The 27,085-nt window shown below is 43.6% G+C and overlaps 2 protein-coding genes across 5 annotated transcripts in view; both read right to left on the reverse strand.

The window, feature by feature from the left end:
- Nucleotides 1-886: 886 nt before the first annotated feature.
- LOC121177081 (hepatocyte growth factor activator) lies at nucleotides 887-11,016 on the reverse strand. Its single transcript, XM_041031280.1, has 14 exons — nucleotides 10,700-11,016; nucleotides 10,530-10,593; nucleotides 10,108-10,201; nucleotides 8,850-8,929; nucleotides 8,587-8,712; nucleotides 7,544-7,675; nucleotides 6,161-6,271; nucleotides 5,405-5,579; nucleotides 4,704-4,801; nucleotides 3,617-3,881; nucleotides 2,554-2,693; nucleotides 2,090-2,230; nucleotides 1,518-1,660; nucleotides 887-1,204 (listed from the first exon to the last, which is right to left on the reverse strand). Exons 1-14 carry the CDS (start codon nucleotides 10,763-10,765, stop codon nucleotides 1,031-1,033), a joined length of 1,809 nt encoding a protein of 602 aa, XP_040887214.1. The 5' UTR covers nucleotides 10,766-11,016; the 3' UTR covers nucleotides 887-1,030.
- Nucleotides 11,017-12,018: 1,002 nt separating this feature from the next.
- rgs12a (regulator of G protein signaling 12a) overlaps nucleotides 12,019-27,085 on the reverse strand; it is a 33,526-nt gene continuing 18,459 nt past the window's right edge. For 2 of the 4 annotated variants that reach the window (XM_041031034.1, XM_041031033.1), the window contains exons 4-18: nucleotides 26,793-26,814; nucleotides 24,903-25,072; nucleotides 24,030-24,122; nucleotides 23,481-23,624; nucleotides 22,649-22,831; nucleotides 22,382-22,532; nucleotides 21,698-21,795; nucleotides 21,243-21,434; nucleotides 21,014-21,087; nucleotides 20,772-20,898; nucleotides 20,200-20,296; nucleotides 19,915-19,973; nucleotides 19,314-19,425; nucleotides 18,513-19,076; nucleotides 12,019-13,225 (exon numbers count right to left, since the gene is read on the reverse strand). In XM_041031034.1, the coding sequence (XP_040886968.1) occupies nucleotides 12,951-13,225; nucleotides 18,513-19,076; nucleotides 19,314-19,425; nucleotides 19,915-19,973; nucleotides 20,200-20,296; nucleotides 20,772-20,898; nucleotides 21,014-21,087; nucleotides 21,243-21,434; nucleotides 21,698-21,795; nucleotides 22,382-22,532; nucleotides 22,649-22,831; nucleotides 23,481-23,624; nucleotides 24,030-24,122; nucleotides 24,903-25,072; nucleotides 26,793-26,814 (2,361 nt within the window). In that variant the 3' untranslated portion in view covers nucleotides 12,019-12,950. The remainder of the gene's footprint in view (nucleotides 13,226-18,512; nucleotides 19,077-19,313; nucleotides 19,426-19,914; nucleotides 19,974-20,199; nucleotides 20,297-20,771; nucleotides 20,899-21,013; nucleotides 21,088-21,242; nucleotides 21,435-21,697; nucleotides 21,796-22,381; nucleotides 22,533-22,648; nucleotides 22,832-23,480; nucleotides 23,625-24,029; nucleotides 24,123-24,902; nucleotides 25,073-26,792; nucleotides 26,815-27,085) is intronic. The other 2 variants (XM_041031036.1, XM_041031035.1) reach the window with 1 other exon arrangement.

The following is a 27,085-nucleotide window of genomic DNA, read 5'->3' on the forward strand; positions in this document are numbered from 1 at the left end:
GGGCGCAAACTCGCCCCCCAGCAAAGCACTTGGAAAATGGCATGACCGGTGTCTGTCTGCCTGTCTGTCTGCCCGTGCACCAGCCGGCCGGCCCTGCTGCTGCTGCTGCTGCTGCTGCCGCCACCTGGGATAGCTGACACCACCTGCTGCGACAGGAAAAACTACAGGAACAAACAATCGCATGATTCTCATGCCACAAATAACACGTCATAAAGGCTTCAGGACATTAAGAAATATTCACTTCCACTTCCAAAAAAAAGGGAAAGACAGAATATTAATTTAGAAAAGTAAGTAAAAGTCCCCTTCAGCCCCACCTTACCAAACACCTACTGTATGTCCATATACAGTTGCGCTCATAAGTTTACATGCTCTGGCAAAATTTGTGAAATATTGTTCATTTTGCAGAAAATATATTTGATTATGCAAAAACTTTTCTTTCACTCGTTCATTCATTTCATTAGTGGTCAGGCAGAGTTCTTTATTATCACACAATTATATTTGCTCTTTTAAAATCATAGTGGCAAGTTGAACCACCCAAACGGCCCTGATCAGGAGTATACATACCCTTGAGGCTTTGGCCTGATAATATGCTCACAAGTTGACACAAACAGGTTTAAATGGCTTTTAAGGGTCCACACCTGTCACCTGTTTGCATGTAATCAGTGTCTGTGTGTAAAAAGTCAGTGAGTCTATGGCAGAGGTGTCCAAACTGTTCCACGAAGGGTGTGGCTTTGCTGTGTGGCTGCAGGTTTTTACAGCAGCACACCAGACTTGACTCAATTAATCGACTGATCCCAGTCTTCAGACGGTTGGTTGGTCAAACTGTGCGCTCTTGATCTTAAAAAGTACATTTTAATTAGTCTCAAGAAACTCAGTTTTACCAAATCAGTAAAGGTTTATTCAGTCACAAAATGTTTCACAGTTAAAAAAGATAACCTATAAACTTCCACAGGCATTACATTAAAAAAACAGTTAAAGTATAATACAGTACAGTATCTCATATTTTAGCCAGAGTCTGTGTAATTTCCATTCATGAGGCCTTAGGTTTGCGTCTGATCACTGAATTGATCCAGTCGATATAGTTCACCACTTTAGTGTAAACACCAGGTTTTCTAGAGCGGCCGCAGCCGTCTCCCCAGCTGATGATCCCATACAGGAAGCTGACATCATCCCTCGCACAAGCCAGAGGGCCCCCGGAGTCGCCCTGGGGAAACACACAGGAGTAGATGACACAGTCCGCACCCATAAACATACATGCACAGATCAAAGCGGAGGCACATAAACAGCTGAGTCACACCCTTCAGCCTAATATATTACTAAAAATTGCACTCTGCCCATGAGGTAAACAGTTAACTGTGACATTTCATTTAAGAGGAAGCAGCTTAAATATTTTACACAGCAGGCCGAGCCGCCAGGCGTGACTGTTAGCAGAGCCAACTCGGATTCTGTGCTAAGAAACGTGCATCCATTTGGGAGCGTTAGATTTAATAATCGAGCTCCTCGAAGTGCTTTCCTACCTGGCATGCGTCGATACAGCTGTTTAGCCCCGCACAAATCATGTCAGCAGTGACGTGGTTGCCGTAGACTTCTGGCTTCCTGCAAGCCTCGTGAGGACTCAGTCTCACTCCGGCCTCCTGTAGACTGGAGTACCTTTCTGCCTCTGTCAAATAAAGCACAAATAACACCAAAGGGAAGGTAAATGTTTACCGTTGGATTTTTCCAATTGGATTTTCAGTTATATTTGCCTGCAAGTTGTATTTAAGGCCACAACACGCCCACGGTCCACCCACACACACAAAATCAAAGATATGTTATAGTTCGTGATGCTCGATGGTGCTACACTAACTTCCTGTTTACATTGCTTTTAATTAGACGTGGCTGCAGATGTTTTCTACTGACCGACTTACACACACAGCTAAACTCTTTACTAGCTGAGCTGTGTTTCTAACACTTCAGTACACTGACAATGATGAAAACAAAGCTTTTGTCACAGTGACACTAAAGTGCAAACAAACGCCCACACCAAATGTGATCTGTTACAATGCGTGAATGTAGATGATGCTGTTGTCACGACGACATGATCACTCACTCTCTTGCATGTGTCCCCAGCCGCTAATAGTACAGCAGTAGTTATCAGGGAACGTCGTGCTTTTGTCTGGGAGACAGATGGGCGCGATGAACGGGGTTCTCCTCACACACCGCCCGTCCTGCTTCTTCAGTTTGATCAGAACTGAGGAGCAGAAAGGCGACGTTACGAAACAGGCGAGGAGACGTCGCGAAGTGCAGTTAATGTGATGAAGCAAGTGGTAGACTCGGAGACTCCGCTGCCAAATGAAACTGCCACACCCAAGTGTAAATGTGTGTGTGTGTGTGTGTGTGTGTGTTGATGTGGGGGAGCACAGGGACACAGCTGTTCAGTGACGCACAGCTGTGCACACAGACTGGGGTCTTAAGTGAGTCTGTGTGTTTCTGAATGGGGACAGGAGGTGTTCTAGTTTATGTGAGTCACTGGTTTGTGTGTATTTTGTGTGTGTGTGTGCAATTAATGATTACCGATGTCATGTAGTGTTGGATTAAACACTGAGAACTGTTTTGGAAAGATGTATTCCTCCACTCCAAACGTCCTGGTGTTGGGACTGGTCATGTTGAAATGATGCTGGCCGAGCACCACACGGATCTGAGACTTCAGTGGGCTGTAAGAAAACAGTGGTACAGAAATGATGCACTCGTATCACTGTGTGTCTGTCCAACATTTTAGTCCAGAGCCAAGTTTTCTCAAGTGCTACTGGTTCGATTGTCTCTAGACAGTGAATCCTGAGATGCCCGGATCTTTCACCACCACCATTAGTTTATTCCACGTCTGCATAAGAAATAGTAAAATCTAATGAAATTGAAATTTATCTAGTACATTTATACCCAGAGGATTTTGTACTGTGACGTGTAAATAACATTGTAAACCCTTGTTCTACTTTGATTAAAGCTCAGCTGGTAAGAAAACAGTTTAGCCGTTTATGTATGTTTACAAGAAAGCCTTGCAGATTTCTTTTTCAAAAAGCAGTTTTCAGAAGATGAAATGGCTTTTCGCACTCAGCCACTTGTGTCCAATTTGATGATTTAATGCTTTAGCAAAAGATCTTTGAACTCGAACAATGACAACAGATGCCTGTTTGTTGACATCAGGAGCAAATGCAGGCATCTGCATGTAAACAGCATCTGTGCGTGAGATGTTTTTAGGTTTTCCTCGAACTGGATGCTGGTCTAAATATAGCACGTTCATAAAGCTGTGAAGCTGACGGGTCAAAGTCTTTAAATGACGTGCTTTCTGAACTGGGACCTCTTCTTAAGCCACAAAGGTCAGAAAATAGTAATAGAGAGAATAATACTGCCCTTTGAACAAAGAATGTTTTCTGAAAGTTGATATTTTTTCCATACACAGACTGAAAAGGACTCCCAAGGACATAAAATGTCTTTTCATCCACAAAGCTTCAGAGACGTTTTTTAAAAAAATGGTATTATGTTTAGTATGCTGACTCAGAAATGTTACAAAGCCTTTACGTGTTCTGCAGTAACATAAATATAAATCATCCACTGCAGATGAGATGGATTCGTGACATACTTGCGAAAGAAGCAGTGCGCCGCAGAGACGACCCAGCAAGAGGAGATGAGGGTGCCGGCGCAGAAGTCTGACTGTCCGATGTAAATCGCTGCCATCCAGGGGTGAGTACCCGGCAGAGCCAAGCTTCCACCGATTATCCGCCCCCTAGCTATTGACAACTTCTTCTTGTGCTTTTTCCCACACACAGGCTTTTTAGCTGGCTTGGGGGGCTTAGGTTCTTTAACACCGGGCAGGACGTTAAATGGGGCAATCCTTCGAGCAGAAGCTGCATGGGGAAAAAAGTGCATGATTAATTTTATGAAACACTATAAACTACAAGAAGAACTCGAACAACAAAAAAGAAAATGCTAAAAAACAGCTAGAATATCTTGTTAGCACACTTCCTAAGTACCTCTCCTGTATATTTTCGATTATTCTGCTGCAGAAAAGCTCTTCTATAGGGTGATATTGTCAGAGTAACAGAGCATCTTCATGCTGCTAATCATATGTTGAGGAGGGCACAACAGATGGAACAAGCTGGAGGATTCTGTGCATACCTCTGGCATCCTGACAAATGGCCAACTGCGCCAAATCCCACGCACCACATAAACATTTGGCTCCACCTGACATGACAAGTTGATTCACTGTGACTCACGCCTTAAACCCCCCCCCCCCCCCCCCCCCCCCCCACCCCAAAAAATCTTATCTAGCTGATGTTAAAATAAAAAAAAAAGAAAACGCTCTCAACTGGGCTGAATTCAGCTTTTCACAGCAGCGTGACTCAGCAGAGATTAGCTCTATTCTCCACTGGGCTGTTTTGAATGTTTCTCAGATGAGTGACAAGTGTCACTGAGACAACGAAGATATCGAGGGATGCAGCACGCAAAATCCTTCCATACTTTTTATACTTTATCATAAGATAATATAATAAGAATTTAAAAACAGTAGAAGCAAATGATGAACACAAAATCAAGCCGGCTAGAAAATATATTTAACCGTATGACAAAGCATCAAAGTATATCATTACAGTGGGGAATTACAGGTGGTATTAAGTTCAAAACAAACAAAAAAGACGACGAAACTCCTTTCCTGTGCCCTGTTTACTCACACACAGGCATCACACAGGAGGGGATGTTACAGTACTCCCAGGAGATGGCATCGTCATTTAGTGTGTAGCACCACGGCATCTTGTCCCCATCTGGGTTTCTGTGTACACACAAACACAATGGACAGAGTGTGTGTAGGTGTGGCACCCCTGTTTTGTTCAATGCATGCAGCGTGAATAAGGTGAAAGCTGGTTTTGACCGAGTCTCACATCCACGAGTTTAAATAATTAGGAAGAAGGTTTCATTGGTATTAGAGCTGCTGTTTGCAACTGTTCCAGCAGTAAACTAAGAATAAAAGCGCATCTGAGTGTGAGTCAGTCTGAGCCTGATGCGTTCGTGGCCAATGTTTACTTGAAATTGGCTTTTCTTTGATGTTTGGGACATTTTAGGGCATATACCATTTTCTGTGGGCATGCTATATGGCTGCTGGGTAGTCATAGCAACAACAACAACTGAAAGCGGTTAGAAATGGAAGAGGAGGGAATGAGCCAGAGATAAGAGGATCTTCTTTTTAATCATACACAGGCTGGGTTCAGTCCGTGCTTCTTTACCACTGCTGGTGGTTTTATGGTTGTAGGTGTCATTTGAGGGCCCATGCGTTTGAGTGACAGGTGTTGGCACATGCACTTGACAGATAAGGAGTAGGACTAAAGTTGGATATTTCTGCTTTCAAGTGTCTATAGCAGGATGTCTCAACACACACCTGCAGAAGGCATGCTCGCCGAGGCCCTTAAGCGACGATGCAACCACCGTGCCCACGTGGAGCTCGTCATGCAGCAGGTCTGAGTCCCACGGCAGACACCGGGCGCCAGACACCGTGGTGCTCACGAGCCCTCGGTAACCCTTGCCTCTGCTGTGATAGCACTCTGTCTCTGGCTCTGCAGACACACACACAAACCCCAGGCAGACGCACACACAGGCACACAGAACAATCTCAATCATGTCTCGATTCCACTGCATGACATAGGTATGTAAACAACATGAATAAAATCAGAGTTTTTCCGGATGCAGATGAGTATCAGTGAGATGTCAGATCTCTTTCCTTCACACTGGAATCAGTCAGAACAAGTCTTATTAAAAAAAAAAAAAAACAATTAAGAAAAAACTCCCTGTCTCTGTGTGCATCAACAGTTACAACAACTGTGGACAAGTTTAGCAGCTTTCTCATGTCTTCACCTGCAACCATTCATCAAACCATTATCACACACACACACGCATGAACACCCATTAACACGCATGAACATCCACGCACTGTACGAGCATGCATACGTGACAAATGCACACAAAAACAATGTCATTCAGCTGCATGATAAATACCTGCAAGGACTGCCCTGATAACGGATTATTTTCAGCCTGATATAAGCGGCATGTGATTATTCTAAAGATATGTAGTCAGAGCAAGCTGTGGATTTCTAATTGACTGAGGGAAACAGTATCTCACAGTGTTGTTTGTACTCACCGAAGCTACAGTCGGGTCCGCTGTAGCCCTGCCTGCAGCTGCACACTTCTGTGCCGGTGGCTGTGATCATTCGACACGCACCATCATTCTGACAGGGGTTCTTAGGACACGCTGGACACAGCAAGACAGGCAATGTGACATCTTCTCATTAAGTTGTTATTATCATTAAGTGTTGAGTTTAACAGCAGCCTGAACAGATGTTTCTGTTTCAGCATCACTGCATTAGGGCTGAACGATCGATCGTTTTCTGATCGAAATTGCGATTTCAGACAACGCGATCACGTGATCGCCAAAGCTACGGCTTTTTGCAGCGCTCCTGACTGACCCAGCATCTGCTGTGTCAACTATTTCACACATACGTGCAGTCTCCCTACCTGCCGAGCTCACCAATCAGAAGCGGCATATGCTGCTCGTGGACAGGTCAGGCTAACGCAATCTAACGCCACCTGCTCCACCTGCTCCTTGATTTCTGAAACGGCTTCAGCTGGAGCAGGAGCGGAGGTATGGGATTTAATCCCATACCTCATTTAGTTTAATTTCTGCATAAGTTACTTTTTGTACACATTAATGTACAAAAAGTTCATTTGTTCCTAAATATTGCCCCAAGATCTGTTGTAACATCTGTAAAATAGGACCGAGAACAGTGATGCCACATTTACATCGGGCCCATCAGACCTCTGAGCCTAAACATAAATGTTTTGGGAGGTGAATGCGTCCCTTTGAGAAGATTTTAGTTCAAATAAGCCAAAAGATAAAACTGATCCCAGTTTAAGATAAACCCATACTGTCTAATTCCAGCTGAAAAACCAAGTCAAAGCACATTCAGGTGCATTTAGCTGAAAGGGAGGATTTTTTTTCCATGACCACTGTAAGATTAGCTCCTACCATCATGACAACAAACTGTCTGAATTCAGGGAGCATGAAACCACCCCAGTGCTGCTCGCTCCTTTATGCCAGAGAATCTGTTCAGATGAAAGAACCTTATGGACCCGTGGGGTGTGTCCTAAAACACCATTCCTGAGTCACAGTGAGTCATATAATCTGTCTTTTCTTCCATGGCAAGGTTACTCCTGTAACTATGGAGCTGTGATCAAAGAAAGGGTAGGACCTGTCTTTCATATCTTTTGCTTAGAGGTGATTTTGGAGGGAGGAGGGAGGCTGGGAGGGGACCTGATACTTTTTTTTCTATAGGTTGTATTTTTCTCCATCATAAAGCTCTCATATATTAGGTGTACATGAAGAGTAAACGACTAAATAACAGTTTCTCTTAGAACTTCATCTCCCTCTTAGTTCAGCAGTTTGTAAAAACAAAGGAAACAGAAGCAGACTACAGAGCAAAAACAAGACACCACTGAAGCAGGAGAACAAAAGCTGACGTCTTACTTGTGTAGTGGACTCTTTCACACTTGATTTTCCCTGCCACACATGTGCACTGTTCCACATTACGGAGGTGAATTCGTCCCCAAGACTCTCCGATGTCATAATAGCGCAGGTGTATGGTTTCATAGCACTTTTCTGAAAAGCCGACACAACACATAAAAGGCAATAGGTTGAAATGTGAGAGGTGATTGAAGAGCTCAGTGGACCGTACAGAGCAAAGTTTGATGGCCCAGCTGTGTGAGGTGCATTCAGAGTGGGTGCATGTGGATACAGAGTGCTTTAGTTATGTTTATATTTCATTGTTATGGTAGTGAGCAATTTAAAAAGCCTTCAAACGCGCAGTGAAACCTCTGAGCATATGACTCATAACTGATTTTCCCATTTTACTTTGGCTTCTCTGGATCTAAAGGTGAAATCTCTTTCACAGAAGTAAGAGAAAGAAGAAGCAGAGTGTGAAATAGGATTCGTGATCTTCGACCAATATCATCCACATACCGTACATTATTTTGCAAAGCATGTCATGAGAAATTCATTTTTAAGCTTTTATAGGAATTTTCACCATTTTCTCTCAGTCAAGGTCGACTTATTAGGTTTTAGAGGACTTTTAACTGATCTCACAGCCTTAATCAGTGAACTGAGGTTGCTAAGTTATCATCATCCTAACAGGGGGCCATGTAATGTCTGACGATACAAAAAGAACTGGAAAAAGCTAGTTAGCTAAGTTATTTTGCCAAACAACTGTCATTTCTCATTACATTTGCAGTAAATGGAGTGAAATCTAGTGTAGATTAACCCTGTGAACGTGTTTCCTTTAAACAACATAAACATGATGATAAGGTGTGTATGCTGACATGTTTTGAGGGATTATTTCCTGTTTCCTTCTGTGGCCGTCAGGTGATTGACAGTTAGCAGCCTTCTGTGCACATTGATATGAAAACACTCAAGTCAGGGAGCAGAGAAGAGACTTCATGTGGGTGAGCATAAAAAACAGTGGAATCAGACTTTTAACTCATAAAATAATAGCAATAATTGCCAAGTCTACCTACTCTGCTCACACAGTCTCCCAGTGAAGTTCTCAGGACAGGAGCACTCAAAAGTGTGTCTGAGTGGGATCAGCGTGCAGACGCCTCCATTCTGACACGGATTCGCTTGACATGGATCTGAGACTTTACCTGATATGTTGACAAAAAAAAAAAAAAAAAGAAGGAAAACCACAATTAGAGGATGAACAAAAGCAAAAGACGACATTTCTTATGATAAAATACCATATTTTCTGCATTTGAATGAACTAGTTGTGTGTTCAACAGACCAGAACCACTTGGCTGCGTTTTCTCCGGCGCACAGATTCCCCCCTGCTGGTCCCGATCAAAATTATGAGTAAGAGAGCACCTGTGGGAGGGGAAACACGCATAGCACAGTCACAACCAAGTCACCTAGATAACAATCTGAAGAAAATTTTACAGTGAAATTCGAGAGAATTTGTCATGGTCTCCTGTCTCCCTTTAACATCTCTGAATTTATCTTGCACCATCACAGTGTCCCATGAGCCCCTGCTGCACTGTTCAGTGCTACTTAACAGTTTTTAGCACGCTAAAAAGCTAAAAAGCTAAACTAAGATGGTGAACATGGCAAACATTTTATCTGCTAAACACCAGTGTGGGCATGTTAGGATGCTGAGGTTAGCCTTTAGCACAGAGTACAACATAAAGTTACTGCAATATGACATGTAGGGTCATATTGCAGTAACTTTATGTGTAGGTGGACCAGAGATGTTGGCCCATATATAATTGCATACAAGTTGCCCCAGCTTGCTGGCACCCACCCTTCCTGTCTCGGTTCCAAAGAATGAAAGCCCTTCAGCAAGTTTTTTTTCTTTTCTCATTCACATCTAATAAAAAGAAGATTTTGCTGCTGTGTCACAATCAGAGGCAATAAAATGCACTCAAGATGGTTTTACTGTGACAGTTGTTTACACACTCTTGGAATAAACTTCATCTAGTCATAGTTTTACATAAAGTCTCTACATGTTATCATATATGAAGCAGCTAAAAGCAGTTGGTTTTTGTTTACACTGTATTTTGATGCTCTACTTGTGACACAAAAATCATTACAAAGACCCACAAATGAGTCAATTAATTCATTACCTAATTAAACAGTGCATTATGTTTCCAGATAACACTGCTGCACAAATCCCTCATCACCGTGAGCTGTAATTAAGTGTGACTACACACCCCAGTGACAAGCTGCATCAGCCCCACGACCATTAGGGCATTAAGATGGAAAATACCAGTGCTTGTGTTGATTTAAGGTCATGCCACCTTGAGGAAAAGTCACACAAAACCCTGTGACGAAACACCTGCGCTCTGTGTGAGAGTGACGTGGAGAGGCCCTGTGGTTTGTGAGTGTGTGTCTGAACAAAACCAGATATGACGAGGCGGCACTTCTACAAGTGTTGAGCTGTCCCTTTGTCTAATCCCAGTGTGTGGTAACTTTATGTGATTGCACACACATTAGTGACTGTGTAACCAAAGCAGTAGATCCAGACAGGCTGCCTAATGAGGACTCACCACGGTCTTGAGGACAGGATGGTGATGCAGTTGTGGTGAAGCCTTCCAGCATAACGAAATGGGAATTTACATTCTTTGCCCGATGTAGTAAGAACTGGCAAGAGAAGAAAAAAAAAATCCAGCATGTTGGTGACTGGACACAAAACACAGAAACTGTCTCCAAAACATAAGCGGAGTCCACAGCGTTCTGATCAGGGACATTAAATCCATGATCCCCTCTTCAGACGACTAACTCATGCTGTTAAAAGACAGGTAAGAGACATGTACAAGCACTAGTCCCCGCATGCTTTGGACTTATGTTGCACTAACAACTTCCTCAGTTACTCCTGCTGAAAACATTTCGGATTCACTGCCAGTTCAATGTGCATCACCCCCTCCCTCCTTCTTTTTTCCCCTAAACACAGGACTGAAGTAGAACCTACTTTTCCGGCTCTCCCTGTACGGCTCTTTGGAGATGACTGTTTCATATCCAGGGACTGATATGCGCTGAAAACAAGGAAGGTAAGATACCGTTTTATTGCTACGAACAATGGATTAAAAAAAAAAAAAAAAAAAAGACACGCATTAGGTGAGAAGGATAGTGAAAACTTACCGCCCGTGCACTGAAAACACAAGGTAGGAAAAATAATAAGATGAATGCCATCAGAAAAGTTTGCATCGGCTGCTCCCCTGGTGTCCGGATAAGATTATTTCCTGAACTCGGAAGAGGGTCTGAGTTTCTGTCACGTTATATCTGTCAGTTTCAGAGCCCTCAGCCTGCTTTTGGTCATAGGAAACGTGGGAAACCCTGCAAGTATTATCCTGTCCCTCACAATATTAAGCTGTGTTGAGTAAACCCGTTGCGTCATTAGGCTTGTCTATCTCAGAGGCATCCTATATCCTGCTGGCTGGTGTTCCCTCAACACCTTCTCTGCAGACGCCCACGGTTTGTCATTGCAGAGAGAGAGAGAGAGGAGAGGAGAGACCGAAATTTCCCAGAGGCTCAGACGGAGGAGGGGGTGCAGCAGGATCGCCTCCTGTCCAGCTCCGGGGTCGCGTCACCCGGTGTGAAGTTACTTTTGGCCTGGGTTTTGTTTTACTTTATTTATTTAATTTACTAATTTATTTGACGGTGAGACATAAATAAATGTGGAATGCATGACTAAAACATTTACTACATCATTACTGGTTTGTTGCAAAATATGACTGAAGTCATGCAGGTGCGTCTGCCCCTGAAAATAAATGTCCCAACACACAATGTGCTGTAGCAACCATGTTCAGGCTAAACATCATCATGACATTTACAGGTGGTTTACTGATGTCTCTTGAATTTTTAAAATGAGATAAATTACTGTTCTAATGAAGAATTTAATAATGACAATACCTTAGAAATGAAGCCGACGAGACAGACCCTATAGGCCCCATGTGTTGTCAGCATTCCAGCAGTGACATGCTGTGTCAAGACAAACTCCCCGGTCTCATCATCTAACCTCTAATTTTCACCAGCTGTAATAATCTGACTCCAGATGCTGAGCTAAAAATTCAAAGAGGAGGCTGGACATGGGACACCAGTCCCCAGGTGAAGTTAGTGTGTTTCCACAGAGGAAATTGTGAGAGAACTATACAGTTAATTATTGACAGTTCTAGCAAAGTGAACACATTCAGTTGACCAAATATTACCAATAAGGTAAATCCAAGACTGTGAATGTTTTACAAGACTCTGGGGACTTTGGGTTATAAACCACAACAAAGGAGTACTTCAAGTTTTGTTTTTTGTTTTTTTTTACAAAGGGAGCGAGAGGTTAGAGAGCGATGCTGAGGATTTCCCTGAAGTCAGAAATACCAGGACTGTCCACGTACAGAAGAAAAGGGTGTCGGTTCTCTTGGAATTACAGCCATCAAAGCTTTTTAATCATTCGACATCTGGACAACCTCAAAACCACAGAAGCAGTAAGTACAGACAATAAAGGTACTGTCATGTATTATCTGTAAAACATCGGAAGAAGAAGAAATAAACAGGAAATAGTTAAATATCCAAGAAAATTGTGATTTGCCTCCCTTTTGATCCTATAAACAGAGTCCTGCCTGACATACAACCGTGGGCACCATTTTCTAATGGGGCACAATTTATAAAGTCGAAAGTCTAAGTTCATTATTCATCTTGGAAATAGGCTATAGTTTATTAACAAGTTGCAATTTATAGCTTAATTAGCTTTGACTGATAGCTTAATTAATAGTTAATCACTCATTTTGCAATGCTTTAGAGATAAGCAGTAAAGGAACATTTTCTGGAGCTTTCAACTGCAAGCTCACAGTCTTCCTCAGCAGAAGACTAGTGGAAAAAAAGCTAGTCAGTGGACAATGAGTTAAGATTGTTTTGTCAAATTATATATAGCTTCTATAAATTGTAATTAATAGCTTAAATAATGGTTAATCCCTTTGGCTGACACATGTTCAATAATGTAACTCACTTAAGGCTCATTAACGAGCAATGGCTTATGATAAACCCATTAATTACAACTTAAAAGTATACTGGTAATGTATGCCTCATTAGAAAATGGTACCCACAAGAGGGCTTCAGGCTTCTTCCATGGTTGCTCTAACATGGCTCATTATAGAATTGCTTTGCGCTTAATTATTAAACTATACCATAACAAAAATGTATCACTGTCCCAAAATTACAATCAGTACTAAAAATCAACAAGAACACACCAGAACTCGTAAGAAATATACAATATCTATCACCGTACTGTTGATGTTTTGGAGTGGAAACGGACAGCTTTGTACATGCAGCCCATCGTTTGACTAACTCTCTTTCAAAGACAGTGCCTCAGGCTTTAAAAGTGCAGCAGTGGGGGTTCCCTTTAGACAATTGTGGCCTTGTAAAGGTCTGTCTTGCAGTCCTTGCCCTCTGGTGGATTGCGGCCGTTCTGGGGCATCTGGGCGTTCCTCATCTTGCTCTGGCACTGCCGCAGCTCGGCGACATAGCCCTGGAAGCTCAGGCTGAGCTCAGAGTCCTCTCCCTGGGACGTTTCCAGTGTTCCTTCCTCTAGATGCACTCCCTCCACATCCATCACCTCCTGAACCGCCGGTGCAGCGTCGGCTCTGTCGGCAGCTGGTTTGATGTCGGGAGTCGTTTCTGTGCATTGGAGGAAAGAAAGAAGACTTAAGATCAGCTGACGCATTGTGGATGAGCCAAGATGTCTATCTGAATATTTATGACTGTGGTGGTGAAAAACAGCAAGTGAACCAAAACAATGAGCTAAAATAAAAGTGGGAAATGTGGCGTAGAGCTAAAGCTGCAGAGTTGGGTGATAATTTTCAGTGACTTTGTCGCTTCGAATGACCCCTTTCACAGTTCATGTAGTAATCTGATCTCTTGTTTATATACTGATCATTTGATACAGAAATCACATTTTACATGTGGTTGTCAAAAATGTCTTTTTAAATAACAACAACGAAACATACAAATAACAAAGATACGAATAATCCAATCATACTTGGCCTTCGCTTCATTTCTGTGCATCTTTGACTCATGTGGATCCACAGGCGACGGAGCACTGACGCCACAGTACGCTGCCTGATGACCAGATGTTGTGCGTGACTATATTACATTTCAGAGGATCTAAGAAATGGAAACTTTTGTCACCCATGGCGTGGGTGCACATACATTTTAACCCTGCCTCACTTGATCGAACACATCAGTTTAATGCGTTTGTGTAATCTGACAAATGTATAGTTGTGTAATCTGGACAGCTGTTGTCAAGACAAACTTGATGACATAACTGCTGCTGCTCAAACTTGCTGGACCCACTTGCCAATTCATGGGAAATAAGTTAATTTAAACTGAACCAGGAGGAAATATATTAACTCACTGCCTTGTTGTCACATGTGGTGTGTTTCAACATTACCATCTGTACTTCATTTCAAACCATTCAGAGCTGCATGATCTCATCAGAAAGCCCTGGCCACAACTTATTAAAACATTAAAATCATATTTAAGGAGGGTGTTCTGGCCATGGAGGCTCTAACGTTTCCCTGTTCTTGTGCACTCAAGGAGCTAAAAGTTTCCGGGATGCTGGCATTATAGTTGTGATAAGTGATAAACTCTCCACTTGTCATGTGAACCCCGTGGCCCCACAGACTCTAAACACAGAGGCCCGAGTGACTCAAACACAGCACTTCAGCACATAGACCCCCCCCCCCCCCCCCTCACCCCCAACTCCGCTGGCTGTGATTCACTGCTGTCCAGTACATACGTAAACACAGCCTGTGAGCTCCAACAGCTGACCTTACAAAAACCCTCTTGGCGTAAAGACCGACTTGCAGCAAAGCACAAGGTGAATGACCAAACCAAACCCCCAGCAAAGTCAAGGACTTCCCAACAACTGCCATGGTTGCATCTGAAGCTGAAGAACATGATGCTGAGTTGTGTTTTGGGACGAAGTCACGACATTGGTTAAAATCAATTCGTGCCTCTGGTCAAACTTGTGCTGTATCCATTCAAATTCCCGTCACAGGGTTTTCCACAGGATGTGACGTGCTGATGTTGGTATATAAAGTTGTTAGATGACGCATTTTGATGAGTTGGGTTTTACTGAGTTACAAAATTTGCACTTCCAAAGCAACATCCTCATGCGCCACACTTGTCCATTCTCTATACCAGCCTGTTTGTCAGCACCCTCTGAGAGGTCACATGAAACCTCTTTAAATATCGTATTTTGTATGATAAACAGTCCAAAACCCTGTGTCCCCGTCTGACCCCTTCTGTCTCCCCTGTGACGTGTAAAAAAATTACTTCTTGACACATCTATTTCACATGGCCACGTCTCCTGTGGTGAGTTTTGTCCACAGACGTGGCAGCAGCAGCAGGGAGCCGAGACAGACCAGCCAGACTGGAACGGACCCAGCTACGGTCCTCACTGAGGCTGACTGCCTGCCAAAAGTCTGCGTCGAGTCCTCCCCTGACCGCCAGATGGATGATAAGGCTGGCCCGGGGTCAGTGGCTGCATGCTTTGAGAGCTGATGCTGGGACACGAGGAGGAAGGCAGTGAAACGGGCCTGAGGGAAAATTGAGCCGTGCGGTGCCTCAGGTGCGTGCTGCTGAATGGAGTCATTACAGAGCACTTTTTGGTGATAGCCTGGCCATAGCATAGATGTCTCATTTACTCTGAGGAATCACTTAATCTTCTCTGTATGAGCCAAAACCTTTCCTCTGAATAAAAATCAAACCTACTAACTTCTGATCCGGACTGTTGAGAGGACAAAGAAACACAATCTTTGCTACAACTCACTGCCGATTATTAACCCAAAGGCAAATTAAATACTGAAACTACCTTTAAGACTAGTTAATAAAGAGGCCAGCTTCATTGTTAACCAAACTAAATGCTCTGTGTGCTGAGTTCAAGTCAGATTCATGTGAACAGAGTTACACTGTGTGATGTCGCCCCCTAGTGGACGGCCTAATCCCTACAGACCTGATGCTTGCCAGACAGGGAGAAGTGATTACAGCCATGATTAAGAAATGATTGTGTTAACATAGAGCAGCAGTTTTGGCCCTCTGGATACAGACCAGAGCCCTTCTGGTTTTTATTTTTACAGTCCAATCAGGGGGCTAATTTACACCTGATGTGCCAAGTGAAGGCAGTAAACTTCCTGTGGGGCCAGAAAGACTCTTTTACGGAAGAACTCGAACTTTAGAGCCACTGTTTTTAATTCAAATGCTTATACTAAGTCATCCATACAATCCCACATATGAGAAACAGTCACAAAGCCTGGCATGAACCTGTCGGCTTACTAAGTTCTTTATACCTTCTGGTATTGAGGCAACCCGCTTTGTATATTTTGAATTAAACAGAATTGAGGAACATCTGATGATCCACCTCAACAACAATTATATCTGTTCCCTTGGAACAGCAGAGGGCGTCAGTCAAACAGTAATACACAAACTGGAGAGGGTCTGCAGTGACAAGAGGAGAACTATTGAACCATATTTATTTAACTGGATATGTTTGGACTGGGTTTATAATTATTCTGTGGGTGTTTGTGTCTTAAACACATTACAGTGCCTGAAAGCGCGGGTTTCCACCCAAACACAACTTCATAAAGTGACTAAAAAGTGTTAAAATGGAGGCACTGGTGCATCTCCATGTCTGCACGTACCAGCACAGATTCAGTCACACTGAGGCGGCAAACTGTGTTAAAAATATGGCTGTACTGAATCACAGCCATGTTCCTATTTTAGCGAGTTGGAGAAGGAGAGAGACAGAGAGAAATAGGCTGTGAGATGGATGAAAACCAGTAGTGACAGTTTCTATCTGTAGCTCAGTCAGCTCATGGATAAGGTTACCATGGCGCCCGGTGGTGGGAAGAATCAGGCTCATGCACTTCGCAGCCAGAAAAGATGAGCGAGCCTGTAGAGGAGCTGAAAGGCTTCGATTCTCCCCCCGTCATCTTGTGTACATATCACCTCTCATTAAAGCCTGGCTATTAACACGAGGCTGTGAGGTCAGAGTGAACACGTCTGTGCCCTTTCCACTAAGTGCTTTGAAGTGCAAGGTACTCGTCAAAAGAGCAGGCTTTGTTGTTGGGAAACATGTTGAGCGTGATTATCTTCTTTTTTTTTTTTTGTAGAGTTCAGCGTTTCAAGAAGAGGCATCGAGGGATTTTCTTTAAAGCCAGAATCAAAATGTGTTGTCTCTAATTGGATATCCATACACACACACATACTCACACAAACACACACACACACACAAGTGCAGAGAGACACTTTGACAATGTCATATCTGCTGCAGGAGAAACCGGCACCATTACAAATCAATTCACCACTTGATTGTTTACCTTAAAATATCAGAAACATACACAGTGGAGGAGTGGGAAAAATGACAAGTCAAAGCGGGAAACAGAAAATGAAATCCATCTGCAGGAGATGATAATGATTTTGCACCCCACACACAATGAACTAAGACTTCAACAAGCTTTGAAAACACAAGTTTAACAGAAGGGAGACTCAAGAGATCCACAATGCAACGCTAAAGCAACACAACAACAGAGCAGCGACCCCATAAGAGAAAAACTCAGGAATCACCAAGCAGGTGGACCAAGCAGTGTTCAACAAGACCGCACAAACACGGCACACACCGAACAATCTGAGCAGAGGACACACAGCGAGCAGCGGCGCCCTGAAACGAGCGCACACAGAAGAGTACACAAAGGAGTGGGAGCTGATGAGAGCAGGAAGCCACAAGACAAAATGAGACCGAGCTAAAGGAGAACGGGAGAAGTCATGCGGAGGCGGAGAGGAGAAGAGAAGAGGTGGCGATGGAGGAGGGGGGAGGGGGGGTGGAGAGAGGGGGAGAGGGGGAGGAGGAGAGAACTGGGCTCACAAACGTGTAAAAAGACAGACGAGAGTGATTTCCAATTCTAACATTTATTAGATCTACTCAATCACAGGTACAGAGTTTATTGGCAGTGATTCTCTACAACAGGCATCTAGAGAGGAAGTGAATGACCCAGATAAAGAATGACAGGCAATTCAACAATGTCGCCAGCGCTAAGAAGCACTTGTCCTTCAGTGACTAATTATTTTCACCATTGCTCAAATTGCTACAGCAGGAGCTGACACCATTTAATGACTCACCGGTTGTAGAGAGTTGCGTAAGTAAAAAAAAAAAAAAAAAAAAAAAAAAAAGCTTTTTGACACTGACATTGTTGAATTGCACTTAACTAGAGGTGGTGGGATGGAGAGGCATACAGCATTTGTTTTGTAATGACTGTTTAGCATTCGCAGGTCAAACACTGTAAAACAGCTGCATGGGGTCTGGGTTTGCTACGATGTTTTCTAACTGCACATGATGAACCCTTAATGCCGGGAAACACCGCTGCTAGTCTCATGTCTTTGCTGCTCTGACTTATAATCCTCAGTACAACATTTACTGACTACAGTACTGTCAAATATTGATTGTTAATCTGTATGCATTATGCATTTATTATTAATATTCATAAACTCTGCTGTCGGTTGCATCGAACGTTCTCATGCACCCAAACCCACAAAACAAATTCTAAATATTTAACTGGAATAATCTGATCCCAGTCACATGGCGAGCCCAGCCATGTGGGAAGTGACATCCCAAGTAAACGTTACTCACTGAACAAAATATACACATCACTATTTACACGATGATCTGAGTGTAATTGAGATCAATCACACACATGCTTTGCTGTGTTTAATAAGACAAATCAATTTAAATGATCGGCAAACTGAGAAAGAGTCAATATCAATTTGTCATTAAAGTGCATCAGAGTCAGTGTAGAGGGAGTTTTATCGTGAAGGTGGTTGGCTTTAGACCACCGGAGAGAGCGCACACATGCACATACGACACACACGCAAACACACGGAGCACTGCTTTATTACACTGTAGAAATACCTGAACTTGACTTTCCCTCTCCACCTGCGTCTTGAGACTGGGAGCAGGGTGGCGGTGGGGTGAAGTTGGCTTCAGGCAGGCTGCTTTCGAAGGACGGCATGGGGGACGGTGACGCAGGCAGCAACGTGCTGTTGGGACTGCTGATGTCGCCCTCACCCACGAGTGTCAGGTCAGTGTGGGTGTCCTCCTCCACGGTGCGGAGGCTTGGCCGGGGGTCTGAGGGCCGGGGGATGGGGGACAGGTGGGTGCCGAAAGTTGTGTGGCGGGGAGGGGGCAGCAGGCACCGCCTGGTTCCGGAGTGTCCATTGGCACTGGAGCTGAGGGAGGAGTCCAGGCTTTCCGAACGAAGGCTGGAGGTGAGGGGCCCCCGTGAAGAGACGCCGTTCTCTCGGCTCTGTCTTAGTGAGTCAGGGGTGGAGCAGGCCAAGTCAGAGGAGATGGAGCAGGAGGAGGTGGGTGGGGTCAGACGCAGGAAGTCAGGAAGCACCAGGTCTTCTTTGCTCAGGAGTCCGCGTTGGTCATTGGCTCGGGTGCTCTGTGCCCGGCTCAGCAGCTCAAAGAATTCTGCAAGACAGATCAAACAGGTTCTTTTGCTTAAACCTTCCAAACAGGTGAGCACCTGGAAGAAAAGGATTAGTTGGGTTTAACATGCAGCGCAGCAGCCTCACACCTGATAGAGAAAATATCCCTCTAGAGCTGCCGAAGATTTCAGTTAGTCCTGAGGCAAAGCAAAGCTAAGAAATCCACCACAAGTTAAAAAAAAAAAAAATAGAGAGAGAAAGAAGGAAAAGGGGGATTTACCTTCAGCTTCATCTATATTAATCTTTTTCTGTTTTCTCTTTTCCCCTTGGAGTGCTGAGTCTGGTCCACTTGCTCTCACAGAAAAGTCCTTTGGTGTTGACCTCTCATCTCCCTGCAGATGCAACAATAACAATGCACTCTGTTAGGGGATGGAGGGATGGGGGAGGGGGGGGGGTCGTCAGGGGGAGGCTGAGCATGAGCTGCCAAGCACCCTACTGAGCAGAGCATCCAGATATACTGAGACCTTCATGTAAAGACGAGACTGGACCATCTGTTGGCTCCGTGTCTTTACTGATCTTGCCAGTATGTAGACCATGTGTGATCTGCCTGAATATGGCGCAATTGCTCAAGCACGGAAAAATATGAGTGAGTGAGTCAGCCGCAGGCAGTGTTAGGGCGAAGAATAAAAAAAAAAAAAACAGGAAATAAACACCAACTGATGCCTTAGCATTGGCTAAATGTTAATAAAGATTAACACGGACTGCTGTTAAATCATACTGAATGTTGCAGAAGCAGCAGAGAAATAGAAAAGGACAAAACACCACATCTGGACTTTTTCAGCACAACGTTGTATTAGATTCAAGATGTTATGAGTACTTACTGTTGCAGAAAAACTCCTGGTAGGGGGGTGGCTTTTTAGGGAGGAAGACTTGGACTTGTCTGTTTGAAAGAGAGAAACAGAGATATACATGAAAAATTCATCAGGTTGAGAAACAGACGAGGAGAGAGTGAGATAGAGGCGAGGAGAGGACACTTGAGACATAAAACACATGTTCTGAAAAACTTGCATATGTTAATCAGAGGTGGTTAAACTTCTGGAAGTTCTTATTTTTGTCAGTATCATTTGGTGTGAAATACTGGTTTACAGTGTGTAAAATGGTCTTACCTTTCCCTGAAGCTGGGTCTGCTCGCTCCAACACAACCCGCAGGCCGTCCAAACTGGATATGGGGGCACCCAGGTCCAAAGGCTCAGTTTCTCCGCTCTGAAATGAAACACAATTACATGGTCAGCATGTTAGTATCTTCACCTGCTTTGCAGAAGTCTAGATATGCTGCTATTTCATACATCTTAGCATATGGTTACTATCTGAGCACATGAGCATTTGCTTAATTTATAAACCGTCTTTCAGTTCTGGTCTACTGTATAATACAGTTATAATGCCTGGAAACCCACAGGACTAAAATAAATCCTCTGGCTGGGGTTTAGGGGAGGAGTAAAGAGTCGGCATGTTTGAGGAGTGTCGTCATTCTTAATTATAGCCCTGGTGCTCCATCTTCAGAGGCTGGGCTGAGTCAGAGCGCTAACCACCGTGTAGAGATGGAAAAGGATGCGGTCGCTTCCCTCCCCTAACCATGATACTCCACCCTGTGGCACTCTCACACACTGCACAGGCTGCTCTCTGGACACACAGGAGCTTCAAACACATTAAGGCATTGTAGCCACCGGGGACGACTTACTATTTTGGCCACAAGATCACTGAGGTGGAGGCCATATTTGGCCACCACGGGACGAAGGACCTCGGTGACTGGTTTTGTAGGTTTGGCTTTCAGGCCCACAGAGCGGTTAATGGGCACAAGGTCCAGTCTAAGAAAACAGCAAAAGTAAATATCACAGCATTAAAAGATTAAACAGAAAATGTGGAATTCAAAGGAAACTTGACAGAGCCAGTAAGCCAGTAAGTTTGACTGATTGTTCAAACCTAAACAAGGTCCGCTTCTCTAGTCTCAGGTCTCGTGAGCTGAGGGTCATGCAGTCTTGGTCCAACACCAAAGGCTATGAGAAAAAAAGGATTTATCTGCACATTAGCAAAACATAAATCAAGCAAACCCAGAAAACTTTATACTGTAACAACTTTATACACTAACTAAGAAACATTTGTCACTAATGCATTCGTCAGTAACTTGTTGGCAATGTCTGTCTCCCCTCACCTTCTCCCCTCCCACCAGGAAGAGGTCGGCAGCTGCGATGTTGACGCTGATGTTGTGACAGAGATCTTGGAGGACATCCCTAATGGAGGCACCGGGCCGAAGAGTGATAGAAGAGCAGGAACCGTTGGGCAGAATCACGCTGCAGTGTTTAGGGGAGCGTTCCCAGACTCCGACTGAGTGGCGATTATCAGACTACGGAGGAAAGGTAACAAAAAAGGATTCAAACGGTTAATTAAGTAAAAATGGAAAAATGGCTTGGTTAAGGCTTTAAGTGTCACATAGATTCAACAGTAACTGTGGCTACAGTTTTTCTTTACCCTCTTATCTATTCCATCTATAAACAAAAAAATGAGTGGGCTGACAAGTTAAAAAAAAAAACAAAAAAAAAACTAATGGTGGCTTCACCAGACACTGGGCTCTGTGTTGCCATGGTGATCTGTCCAGAGGAATCTTACCTCAATCTTGCCAGCGGAGCAGGAAGTGGCCATCTCCAGACTGGTACCGGATGACAAGGAGCCCTGGGACTCTCTCCGCCCATTACTGCCCCAGTAGTCTGCACAGAACAGCACAGAGGATGAGCTGATGCAGATAAGAAATACTAACACACTACACACATCAAATGGCACTTCACAGTATGTAACACCAAAACTGTGTTAAGCTATAGCATGACTAATAACAACGTTTTTGATTTGTGATCGTAGTTTGTCAGCACAAAAATCTTGGCAGGCGACAAGGTGTATGTCATCAAACAAGATATGTGAATAATAATAATAATTTAAGAAAGGAAGATCACATGACTTGAAATCTTAACAAAATTTCTCAAATTAAATTTTAGTAAGAAAATTATAGTGTATTATGATATAATAATTAGAATTGAAACTCTTTGTGGATAATACTTTCTAAACTGTAATTTCTGCCCGTGTACCAGCTGTGTGTGTGTATGTGTTGAACACTTTGATCATTTCAGGGCAGCTGTGTTTCTACATGCCTCCCCTGCATGTAGCTCAGGGCAACCCTGGAGCTGGCAGCGATCTGGTGTCTTGTTCAAAGACACTTTGGAAGTCTGCGTTTTGCAAAAGCTTTAAACAGTGGAGGTTTTTGTAACCAAAAGGCAACAGGCTTCTTAATTAATTCCTCACCGAGGTTAATATCTCCGATTTCCTTTTTCTTTGGACCCTTTCCAAAGCTCCTGTTGCGGGACCATGAGAAGAAGATCCCACGTTTCTTGTCAGCGCTTTCATCTCTGCTGTCTTCATTCAGTGACCTCCCTGACCTCTGCTTTCTGGCCTCCTGTGGGATGGAGGACAAACAACATGTACTTAACCTGCTTCACTGAACAATTGATCACTCATATATTTCCATCACATCACTAATTCCTTTAAAGCATTCTACATCTCTAGTGGCACCTTTTTAGGAGTGGAAAGGGTGGAGCGGTCAGAGCTGGCACTGTGTTTGGATGGTGCAGGGCTGCAGGGGATCTGGTAGGGGTCTGGCAAGGGCTGACCATCCACCTCAGCACGCATACACTCCTGGTAAAGTGAGGACTTCAGGAATCGTGAATAGCTGTCAAACTTCATCAGGTTAAAGATCTGGAGACGTGGAGAAAGAGGGAGGTGATTGTAAGTAAAAAAAAACGGTGATTAGAAATGAGGGTTAGTGAAAGTGAGGACGACGTTAGAGGCAGAAAAAAAGGAGGAGAGGTTGAAAATTAGGGAGTGAGGAAGAGAGAATGAAACAGAAACACAAACGGAGAGACAAAACTACTAGTGTTAACATGTGGTTACAGCTGATGTTATGACAGGTGTCTTAATTTTATCATGCTCATGTGGCTCATGTGCAGGCTGAAAATATACAGATCTTTGACTGCATGTCTATGTGTCTGCGTGTACAGTATGCTCTAGCTTCTCTGTGGGTGTATGCCAGTTTGTGTTTATCTCTCTGGTAAAGCCTCAGAGCCCTTTCGTAAATAAACCCAGATGGCCACCAAAAAAACCCAATATGCTTTGTGCAAAGTGACTAAAGGCTAGATGAGAACAAAACCCCCTACTGCACACAGCATGGCTCCTCGTAATACTATCTAGAAAAATGTCTTGATCCTCAGTTTTCACATGGAACACCTCAGTAATTAAAATGAAAGAAGGCCTACATTAATCAAAGATATTAAATATTGGAACGTTATTTATCAACCAGCAGACTGTGAAATCTTAATACATGAATTCAGCTGCTGTCTGTTTATACCTGTAGCTGCTGGGTCTTGAACATGTCGGGCCGTGGGGAGGTGAGGACGTCGTCGGCCAGCTGGGCTTGGCTGTCGATGTTGACCGGCATGGTGGCCTTGCTGGACAGGAAGCTGTTGTAGATCTCCCCTGCTCTCTGGGACAGCTGCAGGAAAGATGTTTGGTGATGCAGAATTACAAAAACAACAGTGGAAAGTTATGCTGCCACGTGTCTTCTTATCCAATCATGTTTTTCACACAATTAATTGGGTATCAAGATGCCATCTGATGTGGATTGACCTTTTGCTTTTAGCCTCATTGGAGGCTGTATTACCCACAAATTAATTCACATGGTAAATATGAGGGGTCAGAGCTGACTGATGGTATAGGAGAAAGTCGTAAACATACTTCTTCTATACGAAAGTGTGTTTATTGCTCCTCTAATCCCTCCTTCCTTTTTTTTGACCCCATTAACTCTTTAACATTGTCATGATCTGCCAGTTCACAATGGACCAGAGTGTACAGAGCACAAAGCCCTAACTGCACCTATAGCTACATAATGTGGACATACCTGCTTTTTATCGGTTGCAGGGACATGACTGAAGCATTCGCAGGCCTGCCAGAACAAGATATTCTCCTCGCTGAATTCTTTCTTGAGAAATTCCTGTGGAAACACACAGTCCCAAAAGTTTCTATATGGTCTTAAACTGAAGATCACTTTTGCTGTTGCTGTTGTTGAGACCAGTAGTGAGGAAAGAAATTATTGGGCGTTATGCTGTGAACAAGATTGGTGTAAGTGTGGGCACAGGATGGTGTAGGCGAGTGCAGCTCTGATCTGTGTTGAGGGAAGGTGAGGAGGGAGGTGGTTCTGGGACGCCAGAACTTAATGCTGAGCGTTCTGAAGGTGTTGAGGGCTAAATTCAAACACACATCTTTTATGTGGGAGGTATGGTAACATAAATGAGATGCCTGTACCCACTAAGCTGGATACTGAGAATGGGCTCTGAACTTGAACCTATTCCAAATTTATACAAACCTAGGACTTGTTATGTTATGTTATGACCGTGCGAAAACACTTTAATGCTTAAAGGAAGGTGGTCTAACATGACAAAACATTTACTGTAGCATTGTAACACAAAAGCAACAGACAAACAAAAACAAATGTAAAATTATAGATCTTTATAAAGATGGTTTACACATTGTAGTTTCTTTTCCTACTCCAACAACACGTCTTGAATCAAAACAAAGGTTCAGTAAGAAACTGAATCAATGAGCAGAATCGATTAAATCCAAACAACACACAACCCTGGTGCTCACCCACCCTGTTTTTACTCTTACATCTTAATTCTGAAGTACCAAGACGCGCCATGTCAGCTGTTTTTGACAATACTTTTGGTGAGAAGGGATTCAAGGAACTTGAGAAGCGTTTTTTTTCCCAGCTTACCGAGAAGTAGCGCACGCCCACTGGATCCTGGAGGAGACGCTCAAAGCAGGCAGCCCAGCTGGCCACACGCTGCTCCGGAACCCCTCGATGGCTGACTGCTCCTGGAAGACTGCCATTACTGTTCAGGCTGCTCTGGCTGCAGCATCCCTGCAACTGGACTCCACTATAGTCTGCAAGACAGGGAGAGTAATGCAAAGGTTAGAAAGCTCTAATGTTAAAGGGTAATTCCAGCCAGGGGGAATATTACAGCTACCATTTGGTTTGCCCTCCTGAAGCTTTTAAAATTCCTGTGAATGTTTGGATTTTTGTGTCTTTAACTTTGATTAAATTTGTTTAACCCTCCTGTTGAGCCGAAGACAACAGGAGGGTTAAACACCTGAGTTTTTGAGGAGGACCTCTGTAGTAATGCTGTAATTGAGTTCTTCAACTTCAACTTCCACCAGCAAATGTTACACAATAAGTGAACGTCAAAGTTCAAAACATGTTATGAAGGATATGTGGAGCACAGGGTTAACAGAGCTGATCCCACAAAGAGAAAACAGCGGATGTCACTCAGATGATAAGAGAGGAGCAAAGAAGAAGGTGCAGCACGAAGAGGCAGCAGAATGAAAGAAGAAGAAGAAAGAGAGAAGACACGGCTGATTAAAGGGAGACAAGGAGGGAGAGTGGGTGAGGATCCAGGAGCTGGTGGTCAACTAAAGTGGGGGTCTCAGCCTGCACAGTACCTGCTATCATGGCAGCAGATGGCCACTTTAGAGCTGTGGGATGACCAAGCAAGGAATGCACAGTAAAAACAAAAAACAAAAAAAAAAACACAAAAGGATCACAGTTGGTTTGGTTACAGAGACGTAGTAGCTGTTGTCATTCTGTGGAGAATTAACTGGTTGGCATGGGCAACTGGTATTAACAGACTTTATCTTTGCTGCAACAGACAAGTTATCTAAGTCAGCTAAGGCACGGTGCTGCATATCTTCATCGTGTCAAAATGCCTGCACAGCGAGTAGGATGGATTTACAAACAGCTGTAGTTTGACTGTGGCGTTGTGAAATAAAATCACTGTAAACAGTACGTGACATCACCGACAGCCTTTCTGATTATGACTAATGTGGCCTCTACATGACCTTTGAAAGTTTAGTTGATCCTCCTTTCTTAGCTTTTAGTTCAACTGAATCAATGAAGGCTAAAATAGCAGTATGTCAATGTGAGGAACGCTGATTTTTCTTTTTTTACAATATCCACTGAGAGTCCCTGTCTACAGTTTGCTGACAAGCCATTTGTTTGGACTTGGTTTAATGTTTTAAGACTGAGGCTTTGCGACCAGTGTTTACCACATTGTGTGCAGCTCAGTTAATGAGATGGCTTTAGAAAGCAAACAGCCCTGCATGTCTGATCCACATTCACAGTGAAAGGAGCGGAGCTGCACTCCACCCCGCACTCTTGATCAGCCTGTTAGCAAATGTGATTAAAACTGCTATGAAAGTGAGGACCAGACGGCATGCATGCTAGCACAGACTGTGACCCAGAACACGCAACAAACATCCTTTCTTAATGAGGCATGCTGCCTACAGAGAATACATCATCCTCACTAAAAGACTTTTTATTAGACCGTTTTATTGAGCAACTGCAAAGTTCTGTGTTGTCTGCAGAAAATTAGAAATAAAATGCAGGCAGAAAAAAATGGACACAGCAGTGCAAGCCAAGATGAAAAAGGTTCTCTAAGTTAGTAAAAAGGATAACAAAAGAAGAACTTAGTAATAAAATTATATTTAATTCAGTTTTAGGACCACAGCTAGTCTTTAACATAGCTGGAATTCTAGGGTTTGTGCTTAGATGTTATACTTTTTGTAAAGAAACGTGTTTTTAAAGTAGTAATGAAGTAATTGTACTCACCACCATCTGAAGAAGCAGCAGACTGAAAGAGAACAAAGAGAGACATGAGTGAGAGGCTGCTCTCATGACCTCCTGTGCTGAGACAAGAGGCTGAAGACGGTGCTGATAGCAGTGTCTGTCCAGACATCCAACCAGTAGCTCTGAGGTGTGTGTCTTTGTGGTTTGTATGTGAGAGTGTCTGTGTGTGTGTGTGCTACTGGGAAACATTAATTTGTAAGTGGGTGGACCCCTGGCCACTACCACACACAGCTGTTCACACCTCCACACCAGGACCCACCCCTCATTTTATATTA

The sequence above is a fragment of the Toxotes jaculatrix genome, chromosome 23 (assembly GCF_017976425.1).
Source record: "Toxotes jaculatrix isolate fToxJac2 chromosome 23, fToxJac2.pri, whole genome shotgun sequence".
Lineage (NCBI taxonomy): Eukaryota > Metazoa > Chordata > Actinopteri > Toxotidae > Toxotes > Toxotes jaculatrix.